Source organism: Nothobranchius furzeri, chromosome 10 (assembly GCF_043380555.1).
Source record: "Nothobranchius furzeri strain GRZ-AD chromosome 10, NfurGRZ-RIMD1, whole genome shotgun sequence".
NCBI classification, from domain to species: domain Eukaryota; kingdom Metazoa; phylum Chordata; class Actinopteri; order Cyprinodontiformes; family Nothobranchiidae; genus Nothobranchius; species Nothobranchius furzeri.
In genome coordinates this window covers 53,469,880-53,495,839 of record NC_091750.1, presented here as the reverse complement: position 1 = coordinate 53,495,839, position 25,960 = coordinate 53,469,880, and the positions used below count along the sequence as shown (strand labels likewise).

The 25,960-nt window shown below is 45.2% G+C and overlaps 1 protein-coding gene across 3 annotated transcripts in view; it reads right to left on the bottom strand.

The window, feature by feature from the left end:
- Positions 1–16,655, bottom strand: part of slc8a4a (solute carrier family 8 member 4a) — a 56,897-nt gene extending 40,242 nt beyond the window's left edge. The window contains exons 1-4 of one of the 3 annotated variants that reach the window (XM_015961212.3): positions 15,537–16,655; positions 15,191–15,263; positions 9,282–10,627; positions 8,593–9,110 (exon numbers count right to left, since the gene is read on the bottom strand). In XM_015961212.3, the coding sequence (XP_015816698.3) occupies positions 8,593–9,110; positions 9,282–10,619 (1,856 nt within the window). In that variant the 5' untranslated portion in view covers positions 10,620–10,627; positions 15,191–15,263; positions 15,537–16,655. The remainder of the gene's footprint in view (positions 1–8,592; positions 9,111–9,281; positions 10,628–15,190; positions 15,264–15,536) is intronic. The other 2 variants (XM_015961214.3, XM_015961215.3) reach the window with 2 other exon arrangements.
- Positions 16,656–25,960: the final 9,305 nt, after the last annotated feature.

The window sequence follows — 25,960 nt, the reverse complement described above, 5'->3', positions numbered from 1 at the left end:
TCTTCAGTCCTAAATCCGCCCCTGGTCCTTGGGCAAGACACTTAACCTGCCTTGCTTGCTGGTGGTGGTCAGAGGGACCGGTGGTGCCTGTGTTAGGCAGTCTCGCTTCTGTCAGTGTGCCCCAGGGCAGCTGTGGTTACTCTGTAGCTCATCACCACCAGCGTGTGAAGGGGTGGATGACTGATTGTTTTGCACTACATAAATACAAGCCATTTACCATCTTGCCTTGGATTGAATAACAGCAACATGGCTACCACTGACTCAATTTGCTGGCAACATTGATGTTTTATCTCCACAATTAACATAAGCCTAAAGGAGTGCAGTGGAGTTGCTAATACAGTTAGCTACTACTAGCTAATACGTTCTCTGCTGTTTCCTGGACGCTAAACCAACATCAACCTTCTCTGTCACGAGCCAAGATGGATGAGTCCATGAATGTTAAGTGACAGTGTGACGTAGATCTGTCAGGATTTCCGAGAGTTTTACCGTTACTTTTTCATCAGAAGCTAAGGCAGAAGATAGGTGTAGGAGACTATTTTCATGTTCAGGCTGCATGAGAAACTCAGAGTGACAGAATTTAATCAGAAATAATAATTAAAAAATATTTTTCATGAAGTACCACCACTTAAAGACATGTAGGTCTTGTGGACATAAATCAATGGGTTTCATATTTGTGCCAGTTGCAGCGTTCACGGTGGTGTGCTGCCGCAGAGCTGAACACATCACCGTGGCAACCAAGTAAGTCTGGTCAGAAGGATGCAACAGGAAAATGAGTTCTTCACACACTTTAGTCAGTTGGTGCTTTTTGTGGCCCCACTGCGCACTGAGTCCCTCCCCCAGAGAGCAGAAAAACCGACATGAATCATTCAGAGTACACGGCTTTCAACTTTTGATTTTAGCTCCACGGACTTTGTTAAAAACTGTGGTTAATTATAGTCGACAGTTTTCACTTTACACCTCATTGGACATCACTCTGGTGCTAATATATTTTTATTTCCCCTTCTGTCACATCGTCAGTTTGTATTTAAGTGCAAAAGAAAAAGGATGTGAGGCATAAAAGTAGGTGAAAATTGTAAAGTTTTATGCTCAGTGGAATAGAAAAGTTAAAGAGCATGAAAAGCAAAACCTCATAAAATACAGCAAGACAAATAATTAGCAGAGGGCAACAGAAAATCTTATTACATTTGGGACGATGGAGGTAAAACCGGATCGAGCGAGGCGCTGGCAATCTGACAAATAGACATAGGCGGAACAGGAGAGTGGAAACCAGGCGTGGATGACAAATGTAGAAATACATTTAACATATTTCTGCAAGACAAGACCTAATAGGAAGTAAATTTGAAGCTGATGCTGGAGTGAGATTGAAAATGAGACAGCTGATCACCCAGAGGAGAGCAAAAACTGTATTTGTGGGATTTTTTTCTGATTTGTGAAAGAAGTAAAGACAGAAGAAATCTTCATGAATGAGGAATTATCATATTATCTTCTGATAATAATTAAATGAAATAATTGAAAACATTGGCCACATTATTAGGCACACCTGGGTTGGACCTCCTTTTGCCTTGTCTGTGTTGGAGACATCCCTCATCCCTTGTTTTGGTCCATATTGACATGATAGCGTTCCTCATCTGAGGTTCTGACCCAACCACTGGTGTTGCTACTGAGGTATAACACAAAAAGACATAGTCTCAGATGGATTGAAGGATGTTTTTTGTCTGAATTCATCATCATCTTATCGTTGTGTTCCAGCAGAGCAAAGAAGTGTGGAGTAATTATATCAGGAATTAAAATTAGACTTCTGTGTGCATAAACTATATGTACGACTCCACATTAGTGCTGCTTAAATGGAGCAAAGCTTCCCTTCACCCTTAATTGGGCTACAAGAAACATATGATTTGTGGGACACAAGCAGCTGCTGTGACTGTTATGATGCTGCCGCTTTCCTTTCTAGTCCAGAAAACTTCTGACTGTTACTGGTCAGGGTGTTTTCCTTTCCAGGAACAATTTCGTCACATCCGCTTCATCACAGCTTGTGTAATTGCTCCGGTTATCTACTTCAGCCTCGACAAAAAGTGTAACGCAACACATTTGGCGGTTCTAACGGAAACAGAAACAAGCTGCACATGAGCATCAAAGCAGCTGTGCAGATTTTGGTCTAATCCATAAACACAAACTACAAAATGATGCTGTGTTTATTCTGGTTTGGATGCTTGTGTCTGTACATCCTAATCTATTTAATGCAGCACCAAATTTCAGAGGGTAAATTATTAACCAGCTGCATTCAGAGGGTTTTAAACCATTCTTCCTTGTTCCAAGTCAGTGGCTTAAAACCTGGCTTCCTCTTTGTTTGCTCCTCTGTGTCCTCGAACATCGACAGGCAGTTGTGCACAAAGACACACAGACGCTGTAACTAACACATAGAGGGGCCCGGAGGCCTGCTGGCGAGTGTCAGCTCTTTGTCCCCATTGCCCTGGGAGACACTCGGGTAAGAAAAGCCAGCTCTGTTTGAAACATGAACTCTGGCAGCCTGCTGAGCCTCACACTCAGCTCAGTGTGTGTGCAATTTTATCAGCTAAGTGAAACAAACACAATCAGATGCTGAGCTAGATTGCTCCAAGGTGATTGTTTATGGTGTAGTGAAAGAGTTTCACCTGAACAATTCAAATAAAACTACATTAAAGGGGGCATACCCTGACTTTTTTTCTGAAGATACAATATTTATAATGTCAATTCCAAGCATGTCCATGAAGTTCTTTGCACTAAATCCCTCTCACATGAAGTGATTTCAGCGGTTTTATTCTCATTATTGTCAACATTTCATTCCCTTCCAAAATGAGCCATTTCAGGGCTCTGTCACTTTAAGAACAAAAGCTGATGCTGGCCACGCCCACCCATCCCCCGCTCAGTGAGTAATCTCTGAAATTGGGGAGGGGCTTGGAGTAGAGACGCTGCTCCACCTACAGCAGATCTCTCTTCCAGGTTGTTCAATTCTAGTTTCTCCATTTGTGACATCACAAAAGGGACTTTTTGAGCTAGCTCATTTTAGGCACATAATTTCTAAAATCAAACACTGCCAAAGAATGGATGGATGAGTTCTTATCACATTTGAGTGTTCATAGAGGGGAGTAGATATACACATGGCAGCGTAAAAAGTGGGTTTTGCATAAATATGTCCCCTTTGAAAGAATTAGCCTCACTTGAGCATCCTAGAACAAAGAAGAAAACTCTGGAAAGATTAATAAACAGCCTCAGGTGAGAAGCACATGAGGCCTTTAACACAGAGTTTGAAAATTACTTCACCACAGAAAAGAAAAGCCTCGACCCAAAAGATAAAAAAAGCTGCAGTGACTTCACAGACTTGCCTATTGGGATTCAAGATCTGAGCCAAACATTTCCTCTCATGATCAAAGCATTCCCGCACTCCCCTTTAAGTCCTTGACTTGCTTTTTAATCCAAGGAGTACAGGAGAAGCTGAGCACGGCGTCTACGTTTTCCCTTACATCTGCATGCTGCACTCTCTCATCAGTTGCTGGTTTCAAACTGCCCTATAGGATCCTGCTCTTTGTGCTCCTTCTTCTCCTGCTGCATGATGACTCCTACATAAAGTTAGTGTCACTGTGGGCTTGCAACGAGCAGGATCTTGGCTCAGTAGTTCAGAGCAGTTTTATCTACAGCTCAGTGTTTATTTGAATGCTGATACAAGCTGTCTTCCTCTCATCTAGCATGGCTATACACGTCGGACTAATTATCTGCAGCCTCTGTGGATATATGCATTGTGCTCAGAACTTTTGGGACTCGTTTAACCCCACTCCGCTCTCTTTAATTGCTTTGGATGCTAAAGAAGCACTTTTTAATTCTCCTTCGAAGTGACATTTTGTTTACCGTCTGTGGATTCAGCACACGATTATGACTTTAATCATACTCCCTGACTGATGTGTAAATAGCAAAATAAATAAATATATACACAAGCACACTGCTAAACACAGACTGATCTATTCAGATCTCACCTCCACTGAGAGGCAGAATGAAGAAGCAGGGAGCTCGGCGTTCTCTGTGACACCATGTATTCACCTGCCTTCACTCCCACTCGGCCGACCCACACAATACACCTACACATGAAATTCTCTGCTCGCAGACAAATTCATCTCACATTTCATTCCTTCTTTTGTCCTGAGTTGGGCTGTAAATCATTCTGTGATGCCTTTGGCAAGTTTAAGTCATTTTGTTCTTCTTTTAAAGCTCTCAATTTGCTCGTTGTTTCAATAAATTTGCCATGATCTCTGGTGTAAATGAATGCTTTTGAGTTGTTTTCTTGGGAATAGAAGCTCTGGCACTCCTGTTTCAGGAAGTCGAAGTTAACTGGTAGCCTAGAAACTAGACAAACCATAGAAGTGGCAAATGTTGCTTTGCAGGTCGGGCTAGCCGTGTTCCCTCATAGCATCAGCAGGTCTACCATTGGCCCAAACAATGTAGAGAGATATGTTGTGTTTGAGGAAAACTATGAAGATGGCATTGACTTAGGAAAGGTGCTCTATTGAAGCAGCTTTGGCACTTTGACACTGGACGATTTAGACTTGAGCTTTTCAAGTCAAGAGCAGATTAAAGTACTTCAGTTCTTTGTTTAGGAAAAGGATATACTGCATTTGCTTCTTCTTCGATGGTGTATGGTGGACTGCCCCATTGACTGATTTTCATTGCTATGTCATGTTATTTGTTGCTCTGATTGGTCCTAGCACTGTCCAAATGCATGGGGAGACAGTTTGAAAGACAACTATAGATCACCTCATCACGACTGAGCACTGTCTACGTGTCGTGGCCAGACTATTTTAATACAGGTCCGTCTAAAAAAATTAGCATATTGTTATTTTCTGTAATGTACTGATACACATTAGACTTTCATGTATATTAGATTCATTACACACAACTGAAGTAGTTCAAGTCTTTTATTGATTCTAATATTGATGATTTTGGCATACAGCTCATGAAAACCCCAAATTCCTATCTCAAAAAATTAGCATATCATGAAAAGGTTCTCTCTCCGGATACTCCGGCTTCCTCCCACCGTCCAAAAACATGACTGTTAGGTTGATAGGTCTGTCTAAATTGTCCTTAGGTGTGAGAGTGTGTGTGCATGGTTGTTTGTCCTGTGTGTCCCTGCGTTGCCCTGCGATGGACTGAATCTCTGTCCAGGGTGTACCCCGCCTAATTGCCCATTGACTGCTGGAGATAGGCACCAGCCTCCCCCCCCCCCCCCCCGACCCCCCCCCCCCCCGACCCTACGTGGATTAAGCGGGCTCAGAAGATGGATGGATGGATGAAAAGGTTCTCTAAAGGAGCTATTAACCTAATCATCTGAATCAACCAACTAAACACCTGCAAAAGATTCCTGAGGTTTTTAAAAACTCCCAGCCTGGTTCATTACTCAAAACCGCAATCATGGGTAAGACTACCGAACTGACTGCTGTCCAGAAGGCCATCATTGACACCCTCAAGCAAGAGGGTAAGACACAGAAAGAAATTTCTGAACGAATAGGCTGTTCCCAGAGTGCTGTATCAAGGTACCTCAGTGGGAAGTCTGTGGGAAGGAAAAAGTGTGGCAGAAAACGCTGCACAACGAGAAGAGGTGACGGACCCTGAGAAAGATTGTGGAGAAAAACCGATTCCAGACCTTGGGGGACCTGCCGAAGCAGTGGACTGAGTCTGGAGTAGAAACATCCAGAGCCACCGTGTACAGGTATGTGCAGGAAATGGGCTACAGGTGCCGCATTCCCCAGGTCAAGCCACTTTTGAACCAGAAACATCGGCAGAAGCGCCAGACCTGGGCTACAGAGAAGCAGCACTGGACTGTTGCTCAGTGGTCCAAAGTGCCTTTTTCAGATGAAAGCAAATGTTGCATGTCATTTGGAAATCAAGGTGCCAGAGTCTGGAGGAAGACTGGGCAGAGGGAAATGCCAAAATGCCTGAAGTCCAGTGTCAAGTACCCACAGTCAGTGATGGTCTGGGGTGCCATGTCAGCTGCTGGTGTTGGTCCACTGTGTTTTATCAAGGGCAGGGTCAATGCAGCTAGCTATCAGGAGATTTTGGAGCACTTCATGCTTCCTTCTGCTGAAAAGCTTTATGGAGATGAAGATTTCCTTTTTCAGCACAACCTGGCACCTGCTCACAGTTTCAAAACCACTGGTAAATGGTTTACTGACCATGGTATTACTGTGCTCAATTGGCCTGCCAACTCTCCTGCCCTGAACCTCATAGAGAATCTGTGGGATATTGTAAAGAGAAAGTTGAGAGACGCAAGACCCAACACTCTGGATGAGCTTAAGGCTGGTATTGAAGCATCCTGGGCCTCCATAACACCTCAGCAGTGCCACAGGCTGATTGCCTCCATGCCACGCCGCATTGAAGCAGTCATTTCTGCAAAAGGATTCCCGATCAAGTATTAAGAGCATAACTGAACATAATTATTTGAAGGTTGACTTTTTTGTATTAAAAACATGTTTCTTTTATTGGTCGGATGAACTATACAAATTTTTTGAGATAGGAATTTTGGGTTTTCATGAGCTGTATGCCAAAATCATCAATATTAGAAACAATAAAAGGCTTGGACTACTTCAGTTGTCTCTCTCTCGTCTCTCGTCTTCCTCCGCTTATCCGGGTCCGGGTCGCGGGGGCAGCATCCCAACTAGGGAGCTCCAGGCCGTCCTCTCCCCGGCCTTGTCCACCAGCTCCTCCGGCAGGACCCCAAGGCGTTCCCGGACCAGATTGGAGATGTAACCTCTCCAACGTGTCCTGGGTCGACCCGGGGGCCTTCTGCCGGCAGGACATGCCCGAAACACCTCCCCAGGGAGGCGTCCAGGAGGCATCCTGACCAGATGCCCAAACCACCTCAACTGGCTCCTTTCGATCCGGAGGAGCAGCGGTTCTACTCCGAGTCCCTCCCGAATGTCCGAGCTCCTCACCCTATCTCTAAGGCTGAGCCCGGCCACCCTACGGAGGAAACTCATTTCGGCCGCTTGTATCCGCGATCTCGTTCTTTCGGTCATTACCCAAAGCTCATGACCATAGGTGAGGATTGGGACGTAGATCGACCGGTAAATCGAGAGCCTGGCTTTCTGGCTCAGCTCCCTCTTCCCCACGACAGATCGGGTCAGCGTCCGCATCACTGCAGACGCCGAACCAATCCGCCTGTCGATCTCCCGATCCCTCCTACCCTCACTCGTGAACAAGACCCCGAGATACTTAAACTCCTCCACTTGAGGTAGGACCTCTCCCCCGACCCGGAGGTGGCAAGCCACCCTTTTCCGGTCGAGAACCATGGTCTCAGATTTGGAGGTGCTGATCCTCATCCCATCTCAGTTGTGTGTAATGAATCTAATATATATGAAAGTCTAATGTTTATCAGTACATTGCAGAAAATAATGAACTTTAACATAATATGCTAATTTTGAGAAGGATCTGTAGTGAGCCAGAGAAGAGAGGGGCAGAACATGGCAGGGTTTTGAGTTTTGCTCATTAATATTCAGGATATTCAAACATCTCGCCTCTGATTGGCTAACAGTACCACTATTTCACTGACTGTTCACACTGCAACATTGATGTTTATCTCCCCAAATAACACAAGCCTGAAGGAGTTCTGTCATTTTGTGGAGTTGCTAATGCTAACGTTAGCTTCTACTAGCCAAGAGGTGCTCTGCTCTCTCCTGGATGCAAATATCAACACAGTCTTCTGCGGTTGTGAGCCAAGATGTGTGAGTCTGAGAGTTAAAATTCACAGTGTAACATAGATCTGTGTCACTTTTTCTGACCTGACCATTCCCCTTCTATTTTCTAATGCAGGAAATAGGGGTAGAAGACCGTTTTCACATTCAGCCTGCATGTGAAAGTCAGCTTGGCCAATCATGTTTCAAAAATAGCAACTAGTTTCTCAGTGGATTTGCTCTTTAAGAAAGAGAAACTAATAGCCTTGAGAAAGTGATTGGTTCACCACGCACGTAGTCACCGCTGAGCCAACCATACCCTACTCTGTGCAAGAGAAAAGCCCTCTCTTTGAGCACTCTTCCTCCTTTTCATCTGCCTCCCTGCTCAAGTACCCCAGAATCCTTTTGTTGAAATAATCACACAGGCTTTACCTCACACACCTGTTTCAGAAGATGCTCAACCCTCATCTCGTGCAAGTCGCTCGTTTGATTTTCTGCCTGCTACTCTGTCGCTTGCATGCTCTTCTTTTGTTTCTTGCAGAGGAATCTTCTCTGCAGCATCACAATAAAACATGTCCCCTCGACCCAAATCCCCAAAGCCTGCTTTATAATTGATTCACAGAATACTGCTTCTTCTTTTACATCAGTCACAATGTGTCATTATCCGCAGCACAATTATATCCTCTTATCCTCCCACTTCGTCCCCCTGGAAGATCTAAACTTCACTGAGCAAACGTATCTGTGACTCATAAAACTAGATCTCTCTTCCATTACCGGAATAGATAACTTATAGAAATCCAGCAGCACTGTGTAGCGTAACCGGTGAGTAGGCAGCGATGTTTAATCAAGTGATGAAGAGCAGCAACAAAACAGCAAAGGAAGAGGAAGGGGTGCTCACATGGTCTCATCGTTTTGAAACTCCAGCTTGCCAGATACTTCTTCGTAGTCCTCCCCCGCTTTGGCGGTGCCCTCAACAGTGTGGTAGGGAACGGCCACCTTCCCCCTCGCCCCGGACGTCCGGTGAACCTTCACCTGCATGTTACCGATGCTCTCACTGACCCTTGTCGACTTGCTCTCAAATGTAAAGATGCCAGCATGGTCATCATCATAGATGGTGACGGTGGCGATGGGAGCGTTGCCCAGGGTCGCCTTTGGTGGACCATGAGAAGACAAGCCAACGGTGCTGTTGCTGGAGGTGATGGAGCTTGGCTCCAGGATAGAGACCTCTGCCCGGTGGACAATGCGTGGGTTACTGAGGCGCACGTAAAAGTGTTCATCCTCTTCAAAAATGTCATCATCAATAACGCCGACGGTGAACTCTTTTGTTGTTTCGCCAGGCTTGAAGACCAAAGTGCCCTCGGCGAATTCGTAGTCTGAGCCCGCAGTGGCTGTTGCGTCCTCTGTCCGGTAGTCCACCTGTGTGAGACAAGCAGAGAGAAGCGTTATGAAACATTTAGTGAAATTAAACATTGAGTGGGGCTGTAATAAAAAACTGAATTGCTAATAATTTACAGCTCAAGTAGTTAGATCTGTTTAAATTCACCTTGAAGCATTCCCACTGCTTCCAACCCCAGTTTTCCCTCTTACCTTCACAGTGCAGCCGGCTTCTCCTCCGTGCCGGCTCACTGAGAGCTTCAGGGATCCACAGTTCTCAAAGCATTGGTAGTGAGAGGGCTCAAACTGTAGGTAGATGGTGTTGGGATCCTCCTCTTGTCCGCTGGCCTCGTGACAGCTCACCACCTTTCTGGCCTGGTCAGCGGCGTGCTTCTTCAGGATATTTCCTGCTCCGATCATCATGCGTGTGGCTTGGATGCGATAGAAGGCTCGACTCTTCTGCTGCTGGACCAACACTTGGTAGTTGGCCATCTCGATCAGCTGCTCCATGTCTTTCTCTGGGTGTCTCTGTTTCAACTCCTTCAAAGTGCGCGCCATCTCCCGACGAGCTTCTTCTTCCTGATCTTGCTCTGGACTCATTCCTCCACCTTCCTCCACCCCCTCCAGCATCCCATCCAGAGCCTCCTTGGTGTGAGTGTGGGAGTTTGCCCCCTGCCCGTCCATCTCCAAGTCCATCTTAGTGAACATGGCATCACCCTCGGATTCGATGATGATGCCGCGGGACTTGTCGGCACGGTAACGTCTGTGGACATACTTGTAGAAGAGCAGGCGTCTGTCTGCGATCCATGCTTGCAGCACACAGAGAGGGAAAAAGAGGAAGGTGAGGACAGCCTCCCATATCTCCACCTCTCCGGGGGAGAACACAGATAAGATGAGGTACAGCCAGATGTAGGCGAACACGCTCCAGGCAGCCGTGACAAAAAATACCCTCAGGTGTTTTATCTTGCGGGTCTCACTTTCTGGCACCACGTACACGCAGATAGCAATGATTATGAACATGTTGAACGCGGCACTGCCCACGATGGTGCTGGGCCCCAGAGCTCCGGCTTCAAAGTTGTGTCCAACCACTTCAATGACAGAGAGCAAGATCTCTGGTGCTGATGAGCCAAGCGCCATTAGCGTCAGATTGGACACTGTCTCATTCCAGATGCGCACAGTAGTCGTTGTGGTTTCGCCGTTTGGCTTTTTGATGGTGATCTCCTTTTCCTGGGAGGTAATGACCTCAATTGAAGACATGAAGCGATCAGCAATGATGGACATGCCCAGGAACATGTATATAAGAGCCGCAAAGTAAACAATGGCCCGTGCCACCTTGTCGCCAACGGCAGGGTTCTGGGGATTCCACATAGGCAGCACCACACCCTCTGAGCAGTTATCCTCACTGGAGCAGTTTCCAGGAGAGCTGCTGGGCTCGTCATAGCTGGGGCTGCCATCGGAGAGGTGAGCGACTCCCGGGAGGAGAACCAGCAACAGGGAGATGAACAAACATGGGCTGACAATCATGTTGGCGGGAAGGTGTTTGTAGTTCATGCAAACCTCTGTAAGAGAAGGGAAAAATAGTTTGAGAGGTGGATAAGAAATATTTTAACCAGTATTTTAATCCTGAAATGCCTTAAGTCCAACAATGTGAGATATTGGGACCTACTTATGATTGAGTCACTGATATTGACCAATCCAGTCAAATACCTACACATCCTGTATAATGTGGCCATCGTGCACTAAGAAATGTTACGCTCTGCACCTATTATCCAGGGAAAACACACACCGTTAAGTTTGATCAGATTTCTTAAATAATTTGCTCCTCAGCAGGCCTCTTTCAAAGATCACTTCAAGGTAATTCTCATGAAAACTTCCTGCAATATATGGTTTAATATTAAATTGTAGTAAACACCTCTATTTTTGCACTCCACCAAAGCTATGTCAGGGGAGAACTTAAAATGATTCCACAGTGGCTTTCTTGGCAGCAGCATTTTAACGGCTTCAATGAATAATTCACTCTGCTGCATAAATACTATTCAAAGGATCAGCATCTGCAGCTGCAGGAACGCTGGAAAAAAAGGACAGAAAATGTCAATTAATTTAATCCAACGCCTACAAATCAAAACATTAAGAGCATCTAAATCTCAGGAATGGGTTTCCTATCAGCGGTGCTTCCGACTAGTGTGCGTACAGCACACACTCTCATTGACATGCAGCAGAGTGAAGCTGCATCCTTCACTCTGACCTAAAATGGGAAAGTGTGCTTTTTGTTGAGAAGTCATCACAGGGTGGAGCAGCACAACACAGATGTTGATATTAAGTTTTGATTTGTTTTCATTAGCTCACAAATGAGCGACTAACAGGCTGTGTTTGTGCAGCACCTGTCTGCTCGTCTCATTGAAGTCAGCACCATGGAGAGCACCAACTGGAAAAGAAAGGGCTCATTTCTGCAGACAACAGATGCAACTAAACTACAAGATAAAATGCAAGTGCCTTCTTTCTGGCATGCAACCCTGCACAAATGTGTGTGGGTGACGTTTCTATGGCAAAAGCAAGCATCCCAACTGGTGCTGGAATGAAATATTTCTTCTGACTAAACATGTCGATCCCATATTGTTTTCTCTTACGTAAATTCTTTTGACTGAGATTCGTTCAGAGCCTGCTTTTTGTTTCACTTGATATTTGAGGTGACACGATTCTTCAGACACACTGCAGGGAAAATGTGATTTGCTAACGGAGCGTTCAGACTGAACAAGGTACAACTTTCTGCTTGTCCAACAAGCTGGACTTACACCACCTTCCCTTGTATACCTGAGTAACCCTAGCTACACATGGCTGAGTCTATTCCTGAAGCTGTATGTCTGCGGTTAACACCACCCTAAGAGGTGTTTGCTGACAGCTTTAGGGGGAACATGTTTTAGACTTCAAAGTAAAGAAAAATCCAATAAGCCTGCTTCCAAGAATAAGCTGAGCTGAACACTCTCACCTGTTGTGCTCCTTCTCCCTCAAACAAATGAAAACAGACATTTTTAATAAATCATAATTAAAAAATTAGGTGATCCAAATCGCATTTATTCTTTCTAATGTTGCATAATTTTTTATCTGTTTTAAACTACCTAGTCACAAACATTTTTCTGGGGTTTGATATTGGTGAATAAACACTTGTACATAATGACTCATTTGGACAGCAGCTCTTGTTTTGTGTGTGTGTGTGTGTGTGTGTGTGTGTGTGTGTGTGTGTGTGTGTGTGTGTGTGTGTGTGTGTGTGTGTGTGTGTGTGTGTGTTCATTAACCAATGATGGTTCCAGTGGAGTCCTAAAAAATGTCATCTCTACTTTTAGGACCTGTGAAAGTCAGCTCCAAAACAAAAATAAATAGTTCATCTAAAGAGGTATTCATACGTTCATACTTTAGGTCTACTTTGCTAGAACCAGACTGGACCCCCTTGCGTCTTCAGAACTACTTTGATTCTTCCAGTTGGAAATTTTTCTCAGAGATTTTGCTTCATTTTGGCAAGATATCATCATCCACAGTGGCAGATATAGGATTATTCTGAGTGTGGGGCCATCAAAGGGCCACAGTACTTATGTGGGGGCCAAGTATTAGTCCAACATCCTTACACAAGGTTTCACATTGTAACTTCCTATTCGCCTAAATAGTTCCACAAGTTTTTGGACTTCCAAATGCATCAAGCTGTGGGGGATGATCTGAGTTTGGAGCATCCAGAGGTTCTCTAGGGGTGGGTTCACTGAGGGGCTTCTACCACATTCTGGTGGTGTCTGAGTGACGTTGGGGGTTGGGGGGGTCCTTCTGGTGGCCATGTGTGGGGGCCTTGGGAAGTTTTTGACAGCAGCCATGGGCCACTGCCTGATAGCTGTATCACTATCAGGGGTCTTCTCACACCTCTGTTCTCGGTTTGCTTGTTCGGGGTTGGAGGCTAGGAGAAGGAGCTGGTTTGGGTCTGGGGTGGTGGGACACTTTGCTCTGCTTTGGGTGGGGAGGCCTACTCATCAGTACCCCAGTAAGTTCAAGAATAGCTCTGGTGTCTGGGAATTCCAGCTCAGTGTTCAGAGCTCGGCCTGCCCTGAAGTGGGAAGCTGCAGGCGGGCCTGGGGGCTTGCCGTTATTGGGCCTCTGGCACGGCTGCTGGTTCAGTGAGAGAGTAGGAAGCTGTGTGCTTCATGTCAGAGTCTCCAAAACAACACTGCTCATGGCCACCTAATTTAAGGAGGACACCACAGACTTCTCTGTGTGTCTTTCCCTGCCCACGTGTTCGGAGAACTCTGTGTTCCTGAGAAGGCTGTGTGAGCAAAACATAGCTGCACGGGGTGGGCCGACCTAACCAAGACCTGACTGGGCTGAACCAGATGTGAATGCTCCATAAGGGCTCCCAACCAGGCTAAGACTGACCCCTCCACCACCATTACACCAGCAGCAAGCCTGAAGCACTGCAGGATGGATCCAGTCTTTCATGTTTACATACATTACACGTTTTGACCTGAGTATCTGAATTTTGCAGATGAAATCCAGACTCATCAGACCAGATAACATGTTTTCTGTGTCTTATGGTCCAGCTCTGGTGATCCTGGGTGAATTGCAGCCTCAGTTTCTTGTTATTAGATGGCAGCTGGTGTGGTCTTCTACTGCTGGAGTCCATCTGATGCAAGGTTGTAAGGTTTGGTTCATGACCTTGGTTGTAACAAATGGCTCATTGCCTGTTCACCTCTGACCTCTGACATCAACACAACTGCTGCTTCTTGTATATTTTTCTCTCATGCTCTGTAAAGCTTAAGGCTGCTGGTGGAAAACAGTCCTAAAAATACTCAGACCAGCCCATCTGGTACCATTACCCAGTGACTTCAAACCTTTTTTTTTTCTCAATCTGATTTGGTTTGGTTGGTCTGGTTTGAATGTCTAAATGCATTGAAGACACCATGAACCATGTCATGTCAAGAAGACAACAGAGGTTGTTGTGGATGCTAGGAAGCACACAGCCCCACACCCCCCATAACCCTGTCTGCTACTCCCATCACGATGGTGGACTCATGTCGTTTCCTGGGCATCACCCTCACCCAGGACCTCAAGTGGGAGCCTACCATCACCTCCTTCATAAAAAAGGTCCAGCAGAGGATGTACTCCCTGGGGCAGCTGAAGAAATCAGTCCAGTCAATGAGGCAGTTCTACACCGCTATCATCAAGTCCATCCTCACCTCTTCATTCACTGTGTGGTATGCTGGAGCTACCGCCAGGGACAAGGAAAGACTGCAACATGTTGTGCGCTCTGCTGAGAAGGTCATTGACTGCAAATTCCCCTCCACACAGGACCTGTACACCTCCAGGACATTGAGGCGTGCAGGTCAGATCACAGCTGACCCGTCTCACCCTGGACACAGTCTCTTCGGCTTGCTCCCATCTGGCAGGAGTCTCCGAACAATTTGGACCAGAATCTCTCGCCACAAAAACGGTTTATTCCCCTCTACAGTCATACTCATGAATGTCACTCGTAGAATTGCCCACTCCAGCTGATTTGTTCAGTCACATGACCCTGTGTTGTGTTTGCACCTGAACTGATTTGCTCTGAACAGTACCACTGACTTGTATAAAGTAGCTACTTCTCTAATTATTGATTCCCTATATTATTATCATTTCATTTTGTCTAATTCTTAATTCTAATTTTGCTTATCATTTATTGTTCTTGCACCAAGTACCACAGCAATTTTTTATGTAGTGGTTTATCACACTCATGGCAATAAACCCCTTCTGATTCTGAAGAAATTGGCCAATGCCAATCAGTTGTTTGCCAACAAATAATCGAACACTTGTACCTAATAAAATGGACAGTGAGTGTTTTTATCAAAAATAAACCAGTGTGTGGATTTGTGTGTGCTGATTGTGCTGTAAAGCACCTTGGGGGTTGTAGAGCAGAAGGTGCTTTATCAAATACAGGGCACTTACCATTTAAATTTAAAAATAAACATGAATTCTGGAAGTCCTGGTGGTGAATAAAACCCAGATTCATACAAATATAATGTGCTGTTGGTCCAAATGCATTAGAGGCCAGAACAGAGCAGAAAAACAACAACACACTTTTTCACAGTCTTGGTTGAATCTGCATAACTCACCTGAGTGCAGATGACAGAGTCAGCCCCGTGTGGAGTTATGTCCCCAGGAGTTAGACATATCCCTCATGCTGCTCTGTGGAGAGACGGGTCATCCGTAAATAACATGTTCAGTTTTACCCAATAAACTTAATCAGAAACCGAACAATCTGCTGATCCAGCAGCTGCACGGGGGAAGCATGCTAATAAAACATCACTGTTTGATAGTAAAGACAAATCAAAACGCCAAGTTACAAAGGATGTGCAAGATAACTTGATTTGGAGCTTAAATTGGAGCTCTCCATCAGCAGCAACCCGTGCAGGGGGGCTTTGGTCCATGCACGCGCACAGCGGCTCCAGGGATACTCACAGAAAGCCCAGAATCTCAGCTGGATCCTGGTCCCAGCCCGACCACCCTGCACCACTTCACCGGAGCAAGACAGTCCGTGTGCCATCCACACAGCAGGCTCGGCTTGTTGCGCTGGTGTCTTGGAAATGACGCGTATCTTCTCACTTCTTCTGTATTCTTTTTATTTTTCTTCCTCGCCTGTGACAGGTATTCTACCTCAGCAAACTTAACACTGAATCCTTGTATCACCACCGCGACTCCCTCCGCACAGCTCAGTGATCTCTCCAAATTCTCGATTGTTGATGCGTAAAATAATAAATTAAAAAAAGAGATTTCCCCTGTCCTCATTCGCCCAGCTTAGTCAGAAATTCGTCAAAACATCCAGATCCAGGGGTTTTCCTTTGGACAAAATCAAATAAACTGGAAAAAACAAATTTCCTTGCTTCTCTGTCTGCGCTGGATAACGCAAAGAACCAGAAAAGACCGCACATGAGAGAGTAGGCGTGAATGAATGAAGACGCAAAACAAACCACACGGATCAGGACAAGATGGACAGAGGAATGGTGGCAGACAGGAAAGAGAAGTGTGGTGTTATGCAAATGGAAGTCTTACTCTGGCGGTGTGGGCAGCATTGGCACAAGAAACGATGAACGACAAGGAAAAGCAGTAACACTGCAGAAACAGGGGAGGAGACGTGCGGGAGCAGCGTTACACGCACGGCTGGTCCTCCTGACTGCGCATCAGGAGTCCAGGATGAATGAACGCTTCACCCTCACATCCACAACACCTCACTTACTGATGCTGCCCACATCACCTGGAGAAAATGGTTTTCATTATAAGTCCCCCCGATGTTGGTGTGCCTGCTGTGGGTGGCGGGTTGGTGGGTGTTATAGTCTGAAGGGTTATATTTAGCGCAAATAATAATAATAAATAAAAAAGCGAAAGCCAGTCCACCTTCAATTAACTATATTTCTAAAAAGGTTGTTCATAATTAAATGAGTCATTTATAGGCCTGTTGGTCTGAGTAAGAAGGTTCAAATCTCCGCTGAAAGGCTCCATCCATCCATGCATCCATCCCAATGGGACCTGTTTGGAACACCTCCTCCTGATCAGATGCCTGAACCATCTCAGCAGACCCACAGCTCCACTCTCTAAGCTCATCATCTCTAAAGCCAAGCCCATGGATGTTCATTCCTGCATCTGTCATGACTCCCATCTTTCAGCCTTCATTCAGCTCATCTACTCCCGTCACCAAGCTCCTAACAAGCCCTGTTTCCCCTGGCGACTCCTATCTACTCCATTCATCTCAACTGTAATTAGATCCATCCAGCTACCCAGTCATTGCCAGATTATTGAAAGCCCACACAAGTAAATCTTCCAGCCATTCACCCTGCCTGATCTCAGCCTCTGGACCTTGTTTTCGCTCCTGACCCCTGTTCTGAACTCTGCCTGCCACCACGACTTTCGCCTGTCTCCTACTCTGTCTCCAGTCTCGCCCACCTTTGTTAACTCCTCAGAAAATCAAAGACTTCTTTAATCTACTTTTACTGTGGTTGGCATCTTCACGGGTCTTCTGAAGTTCTGATCATGACAGAATAATCTGGACAAAAATCAGACCCGACACCGACAGAGTACTTGGGAGTTTTATTTTCTCTCTTTCTGTGGGTTCCTGGAGTCCTGTAATGGTTAAGTCTTAACGGTAAAAGGGAGTATTCCATAAACTTCTATGTTTATCCAAATTCCATTTTTATTTTTATCTACTAATCTATAATTCCTCATGGGTACATTTACTCATAGGTTTGATTACTAACGACACTGATTTACATTTTTAGTGTTTCTTCTTTCAATTATTGGTAGTTCTACTATTATTTATTCTTTTAGAAAAATGTTCACAGACACATTTCTGCATGATTTTATTGCAGCTGATTTCTTTAGTCTTTTCTATCATAATCAATTTATTTTGATTTTTACCAGTTATGGGCTACAAATGATTTTTGCCCATCTGTTTGATAACATTTTTGCTCAAAAAAGAAAAGTTGATTTTCCCTCATAGGGTTATATTCATTTTGTTATTTCTGCAACACTTTTTCCATAACACGTAGGTTACTGCATTCATTTCCTACACCTGAACTACACATAGCACATATAGAGTTCACATAATTGACTTCACATAGCACATATAGGCACATATAGTGCTAGGTTTATTTTTGTTTGTTGTTTTGCATCAGACGTCTATCGTGTGTGTGTCTACTTTGAAGTGCCCTGTGTCTGCTCTTCTCCTCTTCTGAGTTTCGCCATTGGACTTCGCTTCCTGGGAGGACCTCTCTACGCCATCAACTGATTCGGCTGCCTGCTGCCTGAAGAAGAAGAAGAAGAAGAAGAAGAAAATATCATTTCTATAGCACCTCTCAAGATAAAAATCACGAGGCGCTTCACAAAAACAAAAAAATATATTAAAAAAGCATTTAGAAAATGTTTAAAAATATATTTAAAATGAGCAAAAATAGGCAATTGGGATTTAAAAGAAAAAATGTTAAGAAAGAGAGAGAGTGAGTAGGAAAGAGGGAAATCAGTGGATCCTGAGGAAGGTGGAATAGGTGGGGAGAGCAGAATAAAGAGAGAGGTTGAAGAAGGTCATACAAAAGCCAGCTTGAACAAGTGAGTCTTCAGCTGCTTTTTAAAGGAGACCACTGAGTCCACTGATCTCAAGCTCAGGGGGAGAGAGTTCCAGAGTCTGGGGGCCACAGCAGCAAATGATCTGTCACCTTTGGTCTTTAGCCTGGTGCTGCACAACCAGTAGGCTTTGATCACTGTACCTCAGGGACCTGCTGGGGGTGTAGGGACTAAGAAGATCACCAATGTACGCTGGTGCTTGTCCATGTAAGGCCCTATAGACCAGAACCAGGATCTTGAAATGAACACTGAAGATGACTGGCAGCCTGTGAAGCTGGAGGAAAAGCGGGGTGATGTGGGTGTGTTTGGAGGACTTGGTCAGAAGCCGAGCACAGGCATTCTGAACCACCTGTAGACGGCTCAGGGAAGTTCTGCTCAGACACGTGAAAAGAGAGTTACAGTAGTCTAAGCGTGAGGAGATGAAGGTGTGGACAACTGTCTCAAGTTCAGAGCGAGACAGAATGGGACTCAGCTTAGCAATGTTCCTGAGATGGAAGAAGGAAGAGCGAACAAGAGAACTGACATGAGAATCCAGGGTGAGAGCTGGGTCAAAGGTCACGCCAAGATTCCTGACAGAAGGTTTGGTGTGGGAAGCAAGCTGACCAAGAGAGCTTCTGACTTTGGGAACCAGCTTGTCTGGGGCACAGATGAGGATCTCAGTCTTATCTTCATTCAGCTGAAGAAAGCTCCCAGCCATCCAGGTTTTGGTAGAGTCTAAGCAGGTGTGTAACAGCTGCAGCTTAGACATCTCATGGGGCTTAAAGGAGATGTACAGTTGGATGTCATCTGCATAAAGATGGTAGGAGATTCCTTTGAAGGAGCTCAGGATGTGCTTAAGAGGAAGCAGATAGAGGAGGAAGAGCAGAGGCCCCAGCACAGAACCTTGTGGGACACCATGGGTAAGAGAGGTGGTGGAGGATCTAAACTTGGAGACGGCCACAGAAAAGGAGTGCTCAGAGAGATAAGAGGAGAACCACTCCAGAGCAGATTCTGATAGAACTACCCAGTCTCTCAGCCTCTCCAGTAGCAGGTGATGGTCAACAGTGTCAAAGGCTGCAATCAGGTCCAGCAGGACCAGAACAGAACAGTCCCCTGCATCACTGTGAGTCAGAAGGTCATTAGAGACCCTAAGAAGAGCTGTTTCAGTAGAATGAGCTCTACGAAAACCTGACTGGAAGCTATCATAGATGTTATGTTCATCAAGAGCAGCTGTGAGTTGTTTAGCCACAACCTTCTCCAAGATCTTGGAGATGAACGGAAGTTTAGAGATGGGCCTGAAGCTGCTATGGAGAGAGGGGTCGAGACTCGGTTTTTTAAGAAGCGGGTGGATTACAGCATTCTTAAAGTAAGCAGGGGCCTGACCAGAAACCAGAGAAGCAATAGTTATAGAGAGCACGCTGGGACCGATGGACTGAAAAGCATTTTTAAACAAAGATGAGGGTAAGATGTCGAGGGGGCATGCAGAGGTCTTCATAGAGTTAACTAGTTTGGTTAACTCAGGCAAAGAAACAGGAGCAAAGCTATCTAGGATGATGGGCCTGGTTGGAGTCGGGAGAGGCAGCGATAAGGCTGAAGGAGAGATGCTAGATCTAACCTTATTGACTTTGTCCACAAAGAAAGACAGAAAGTTCTCACAGTCTTCAACAGAGTGGATGGAGGCTGTAGGAGAGGCAGGACAGACGATGCTGCTGATGGTGTTAAACCTCACCTTGGCGTTCCCTTTGCTCTGGGACACCAGGTTGGAGAAATAGGAAACCCTGGCTTCTCTGACTGCAGAGTTAAAGGATGACAGAAGATCCTTTAGGTGCAGCAGATGGACGTGGAGATGGGTTTTCTTCCACAAACGCTCAATTTTTCTGCATTGGCGCTTCAGGCTGCGAAGGCTGTCAGTAAACCAGGGAGTAGGGTTCACTGCAGGAACTGATCTGGTTCTGACAGGACAGATGTTGTCCAGAATGGAGAGGCAGTGCTCGTTGAACTGAGAAGTTAAGGAATCTGGGTCGTTATCAGAAGAACAGGGTGGATCAAAAGCAGCAGAAAAATTGTTAGCTGTGCTCTCATTAAGAAAATGAGAATTAACCATACGGCGAGCAGGAGGTGGGGATGCAGAAACTGACAAGTTAAAAGAAAATGCAATGGTGATCTGAAATATAAACGTCCTCAGGACAAACACTGTCAGCATTTAGACTCAGGGTAAAAACAAGGTCTAGAGTGTGCCCCCTGGTGTGTGTGTGGGGCCAGAAACATGCTGGGTAAAGCCGAAGGTGTCCATAAGGCTGGAGAAATTCATGGCAAAGTGGTCAGAGGGATCATCAACGTGGATGTTAAAGTCACCAACAATCACCAGTCTGGACAGCTTCACAGTGGAGGATAGAAAGTCACTAAACTCCTGAAGGAAAGAACTGTTTGGACCAGGTGGACGATAAACCACAGCACAGTAGAACGGGTCCTTACGCCCGACTTTAATCAGCTGCAGTTCAAAGGAAGCAAAGTGACCAGAGGTTGTAGAGCTACATGGAAGATGGTCTCTGAAAACAACAGCTAGGCCTCCCCCACGACCAGAACCCCGGGGCTGGCTAAGAGAAGAATAACCACTCGGGCAGAGTTCAATCAGACCAGAATAATCAGATGTTTGCTGCCAAACGTCAGTCAGAAACAGAAAATCCATGTTTTTAGAGAGAATTAAATCATTGAGCAGGAAGGTCTTATTGTTAACAGAGCGGGTGTTCAATAGAGCCATGCTGAGTGAGGTGGAGGAATCAGAAACTACAGAAACAGCTGGAGTCAGAGGACGTAAATTAGCAGGGTTAGATCCACGGTGTTTATAAAACACACTTATGGAGGGAACAGGAGGAGAAACCACTGAGGAATGAGGATAAACCGACCTTAAAAAACTTGGACAGATGAACCGCAACTCAACCGGTCTCAACACGGCCTGGCGGGAATACGGAAGTGGTGCTCAGGTCACCAAACAAAGGACAAGAAGCTAGAAGATCACGCCGATGTTTACTAGATAAACCACGCTTTAAGAGAAGTCTTATTCTCACCTGGATTCCTGCTCGTTTACCTCTTTTCCTCCGACGTTTTCCCGGGACCAGACAAACGTAGCCGGAGGCGGGCAGCTCGAGACTGTCGATTGGTTCTGGGCCGGTGCGCCACTCAGGTAAACAAACAGGACGGTATGTCCTCGGTGCATCTTGGGCGATCGTGAACGAACGGAAGGACAGAAGAGTCTGGCGATCATAGGAGATGGTAGCAGGGACATTACTGAAGAGGATCACAGACAGGAGCAAGGTGGAAAAGAGGAGGTTAGTGGAGAAAAGTTTGAAAAAGTGGCCGGTGACTGCGGCTAAGCCAAGCACAGGCGCCATCTTGTTGCCGACCGGAAGCAGAAGTGAGGGTCCGGTTCATTTGGGTCTGGACGTCCTGTGGTTTCTGCCGTGGTTGCGGGGGCTCTCCGGTTCGCCTAGGGCCTGGTCCGGTCCCTACTCTTCAGACTACGCTGTGTGGGAACACAGTGCTCATTTATCCTTTTTGAGATAGCGTCTCATGTGTTTTCTGACCAAGGTTCAATGAGGTTCAGTATTCAGCCAGCTCTCAAAATCCTCTGATGTTCATCATTGCTAAGTGGAGTATGGACCAGCCATCTGTACTTTTTACTTTTAAGTTGAGAACTGAATGAGTTTTATTAATTATTATCTAATTATTATCATGTGACTTGAAGTGTCCTCTTCCTGAGATGGAACAGCAGCAGATATGGTGATATGTTCTTGCAGACATCGTGTCTCCTTGGGTTAATCTGTGGATTTAGAAGTATTGTTAGACCCAGCTTGACCCAGCTGGGTAAATGTGACCTTTGCCACAAATTAGAGAACCTTCATCACGTTACAATATTAACTTCAAGGAATTACCAGTGACCAATTACAGTTGAAATTCTTCCCGTCATGGGGATATACAAATGATCTACAGGTGTTGACTTAATCAATTCTTCGAGACATATTCCGTGACAATCCACCAGGCTTGGGGAATGCTTCCTCACTCCTTCTGACTTCATCTGGGACATGACACCTGCCATTCCTCGACGGAGTCCTTCGGGCCTCTAGGATGTTACAATGCCAGATGGTTTCTGTCTGACCACTGTGTCCTTTTAAAAGGGGGCAGATGTAACATCACCAAATGGACTGATTTTGAGATCCCACAGTTCATGTGCACGGCCAGAGCAAATAACCCTGGCTACACACGTTCTGCTGTATTTTACCCTGACAGGAGATGGAATGTCTGCATGCAGGCTCTTTAATCAGATTACTTCATCAGCTAAACTGAAGCTTCATTAGATAATGAAAGATGACAGTAGCATTCTTTTCCAGGATCCTTCACAAGAGAACTGTATTAGAGAAACTTTTATTCCCAGAAGAAAAGAAGATTTCATAATTAAAAGTAATCATTTTATAATTCAAAATAATCATTGAAGAAAAGAAGATCTTATAACTAAGATTTTATAATTAATAATCACTAAATATTGCCATAGATCAGGGATTCCCAAAGTGTGGTGCGCGCACCCCTGGGAGTGCGCAAGCTGCCGCTAGGGGGTGTGCGAGGTGAAAAGTGTAATGGCTGCGGAGCTCAGAGAAGTCTGTCATGTGTCACCATTATTGTAGAAACTCATTTGTGGGTGGGCCAAAGAAAAAGTAAGTGGGCCCAATAAATGTAATTGAAAACAAGTATATTTTTGCGCGCGCGCGCGTGTCCTCCACATGTGCCCTAGCTTCATAATAACAATGCGCCGAGCTTCAGCACTCTGGCCTGCCCACGCCGATATGTTCCGTATTTGATCATTTTTAATGGTGTTGGAGGAATCTGAAGGTGGCGAGTCATTCTGGCAGATTGTAATTAACACCCTGTCTCATGCAGGTGTTCTGACATTGTAAACCTCACACACAGAACATTGTGGATGTAACAAAATAACAAGAAATGATTCCCATTCAGGCTATTAACAGCGCGCTGAAGATCTGAAGTTCAGAGTGCGTCTGTCAGAGGTCAGACGTGTTCCAGCGGAACCACGGCTCACGGGTGCACATGTGAGCACATCTGGGCTGGGCAGAAGTTTAACTAGCGCCAATAATGAGACGCGGTGACTTGAGCGGCTGTGCCGCGCGCCACACACACAGATTCAATAAGCACGCACGCTACTTTAACTCCGGCGCGCCGTCAGACTGAAGGCAGAAATGAACGCTGCCTCCACCGTGATAAAAACTTTTAAGAGGTTATTTTTCATTCAAGGTCAAATTAAGATATTAGCTTCTGGCATGAGTCGGGTCCGCTACAGCCAGTGACTCCTCATGAACCTGACCACAAGTCCTGTTACTGCAGCATTTGTTATTCCAGTCAGCGTGGCAGCGGATCGCAGATTCAGCCACACCATAAAACAGCAATAAGTCTGTCTGAGGTAAAAGTGAACATCATGGCTATATCTTGTCCCCTATTGACATTTGATTATGCACAAGTAGGTGATCAGCTCAGGTTTACGCAGAGCAGAAGGAAGGAGAGCGCTCTGGCCGCACAGGTTAAACGTTCCTACTTTAAGAAAACCGTTAAATTGCATTGTTTATGTGCTACCTGGGCACTCCAAATATTTATTTAAAATGAAATCAAAGGAAATTGTAATGGTATCGAATGTTTATTATTTACTATTTAAAAAAAGAAAGTGATGGGGAATTTTTTTAACCCTGTCTGTTTAGCTTGACATCTGATATATATATATATATATATATATATATATATATATATATATATATATATATATATATATATATAGAGAGAGAGAGAGAGAGAGAGAGAGAGAGAGAGAGAGAGAGACATGCCCCGATGGGGGGGGGGGGGGGGGGGGGGTGCGTCGACATGATCGGGACATAGAAGGGGGTGCGCGGCTAAATAAGTTTGGGAACCACTGCCATAGATAATTATAAATGATGAAACGTTTCATGCATCTGTTTCAATGATACTAAGTATGTTTACTGGATTAGGTCACCACACTTGCAGACAGAGTAAGACTAAGATAAAGACATGACACATAAGTAACCTTGTCCCACATTTCAGAGCTCAGAATCGGAGACTGTGTTCTGAGATGCTTGGCAACTTCTGAGATAACACCAGGCCTTAAAAAGAGCTTCACTCTCAGTCTCAGTAAGACAGACAGAGAGAGAGAGAGAAGCTCAGAGTATCGCGTCATACCCCTGTCAAAACCCGTGCACGCGCATTGGGTCCACAGCGCGCGTGTGAACGGGACTCGCGAGCGAAAATATACATGGCAGCGCGCGTGTGAACGGGACTCGCGAGCGGAAATATACATGGCGAGAGGTCATTTGTGCACTGAGAGGGAGCAAACTGTGTCTGTGAGCGCACAAGGATGTGCACAAGTGACAAACCTGCGTGCGCGCGTGGTCAACGAGCACACGGCAGAGGAAAACGTGCGCGCGCGGCAGCCTCTGTGCGCGCTCGGCAGCCTCTCTGCGCGCTCGGTTTCTGACTCCTGCTCGCTCGGCTGTAAGGGTTTTGGCACTCTGGAGGCGTGGCCTATGGCAGATCTTCTCTGTCCTCTGATTGGTTAGTGTACCCCGCACTTTACCCTCTACCTATCTATATAAAAAAGTCTGCTAGTCAAGTAGTCGCTGGCATAGCTCAGTTGGAAGAGCGGGTGACTCTCGCCCCGGAGGATCCAGGTTCGAGGCCGGGCAAGGAAAATGCAGTAGATGTCATGTTAATTTTTCTTAATTTCAGGTATTTTACAGTTGTGACCGTTCAACTGTCATTAAACGTCCGAATGTTTGCTGGGCAGTGTTTTAAAAAGTGCACATAAGCTAGATGGTTTTAACCATATAAAATTACATTTTTTGTGATACTGGAAAAATACATACTGAAATAAAACTACTGATTGAAAACTTTATGACTGTGGTTGTACAATATATGACTCACTAATACACTGCAAACTCCCTTAGAGTGGGGCTTCCAGAGAGAGAGAGAGAGAGAGAGAAGTTCTTGCCTCATTAATGAATTGTTTATTTTTTTCAGTATTTAATTGACAAATTATCCTTTCAAATAATTAATTGATGAGTTACATAATTGTCCATTTAGAATTGTTGAATGGACTGAGTCAAGTTTGGTGCACTTTATATATTTCAAAACATGTTTTTTTTTTTAATGATGCATATAAATAATTTAAATGTTAATTTAATGAAATATTTCTATTTTTTCATTACCTCACCCTTGTTTTGACAAAAACGGGACCTTGCTGGATAATATCATGGAGAAACTATTTGTTCACAGTACATGGCTCAGTGAGGATCTGTGTACCGAAGGAGGAGATACTCAGAAATCTGTCTGCAGATTGTTACAACCCAGACTGGAAGTGGCGGGCTGTAATAAGAAAGGAGACCAAACAGAGGAGTGGGGGTTCAACAACTGATTTATTTAACAAAAGTAAGGATTTACTAAAGCAAGTTAGTGAACAGAAAATGGCCATCTCAAGGTTTTACTCGGATGTCCCTCAGCAGGGTGCAGCACTGTTGAAGGTCATCTGAATGAAAGCTTGATATGCAGTTTCTTTATGAAAGTGTGTAAATATACAGTATGGTTGCCGTACATATGTTGAGGTTCTCAGACATCAGGCTTCTTTGCCCAGGCCTTCACTAGTGGGCTATTTTAAAAGTTGGTAAGGAGAAAAACCACAGCATATAGCTGATTGTTTACAAATGCAAGGAGGGGAATAACAATCA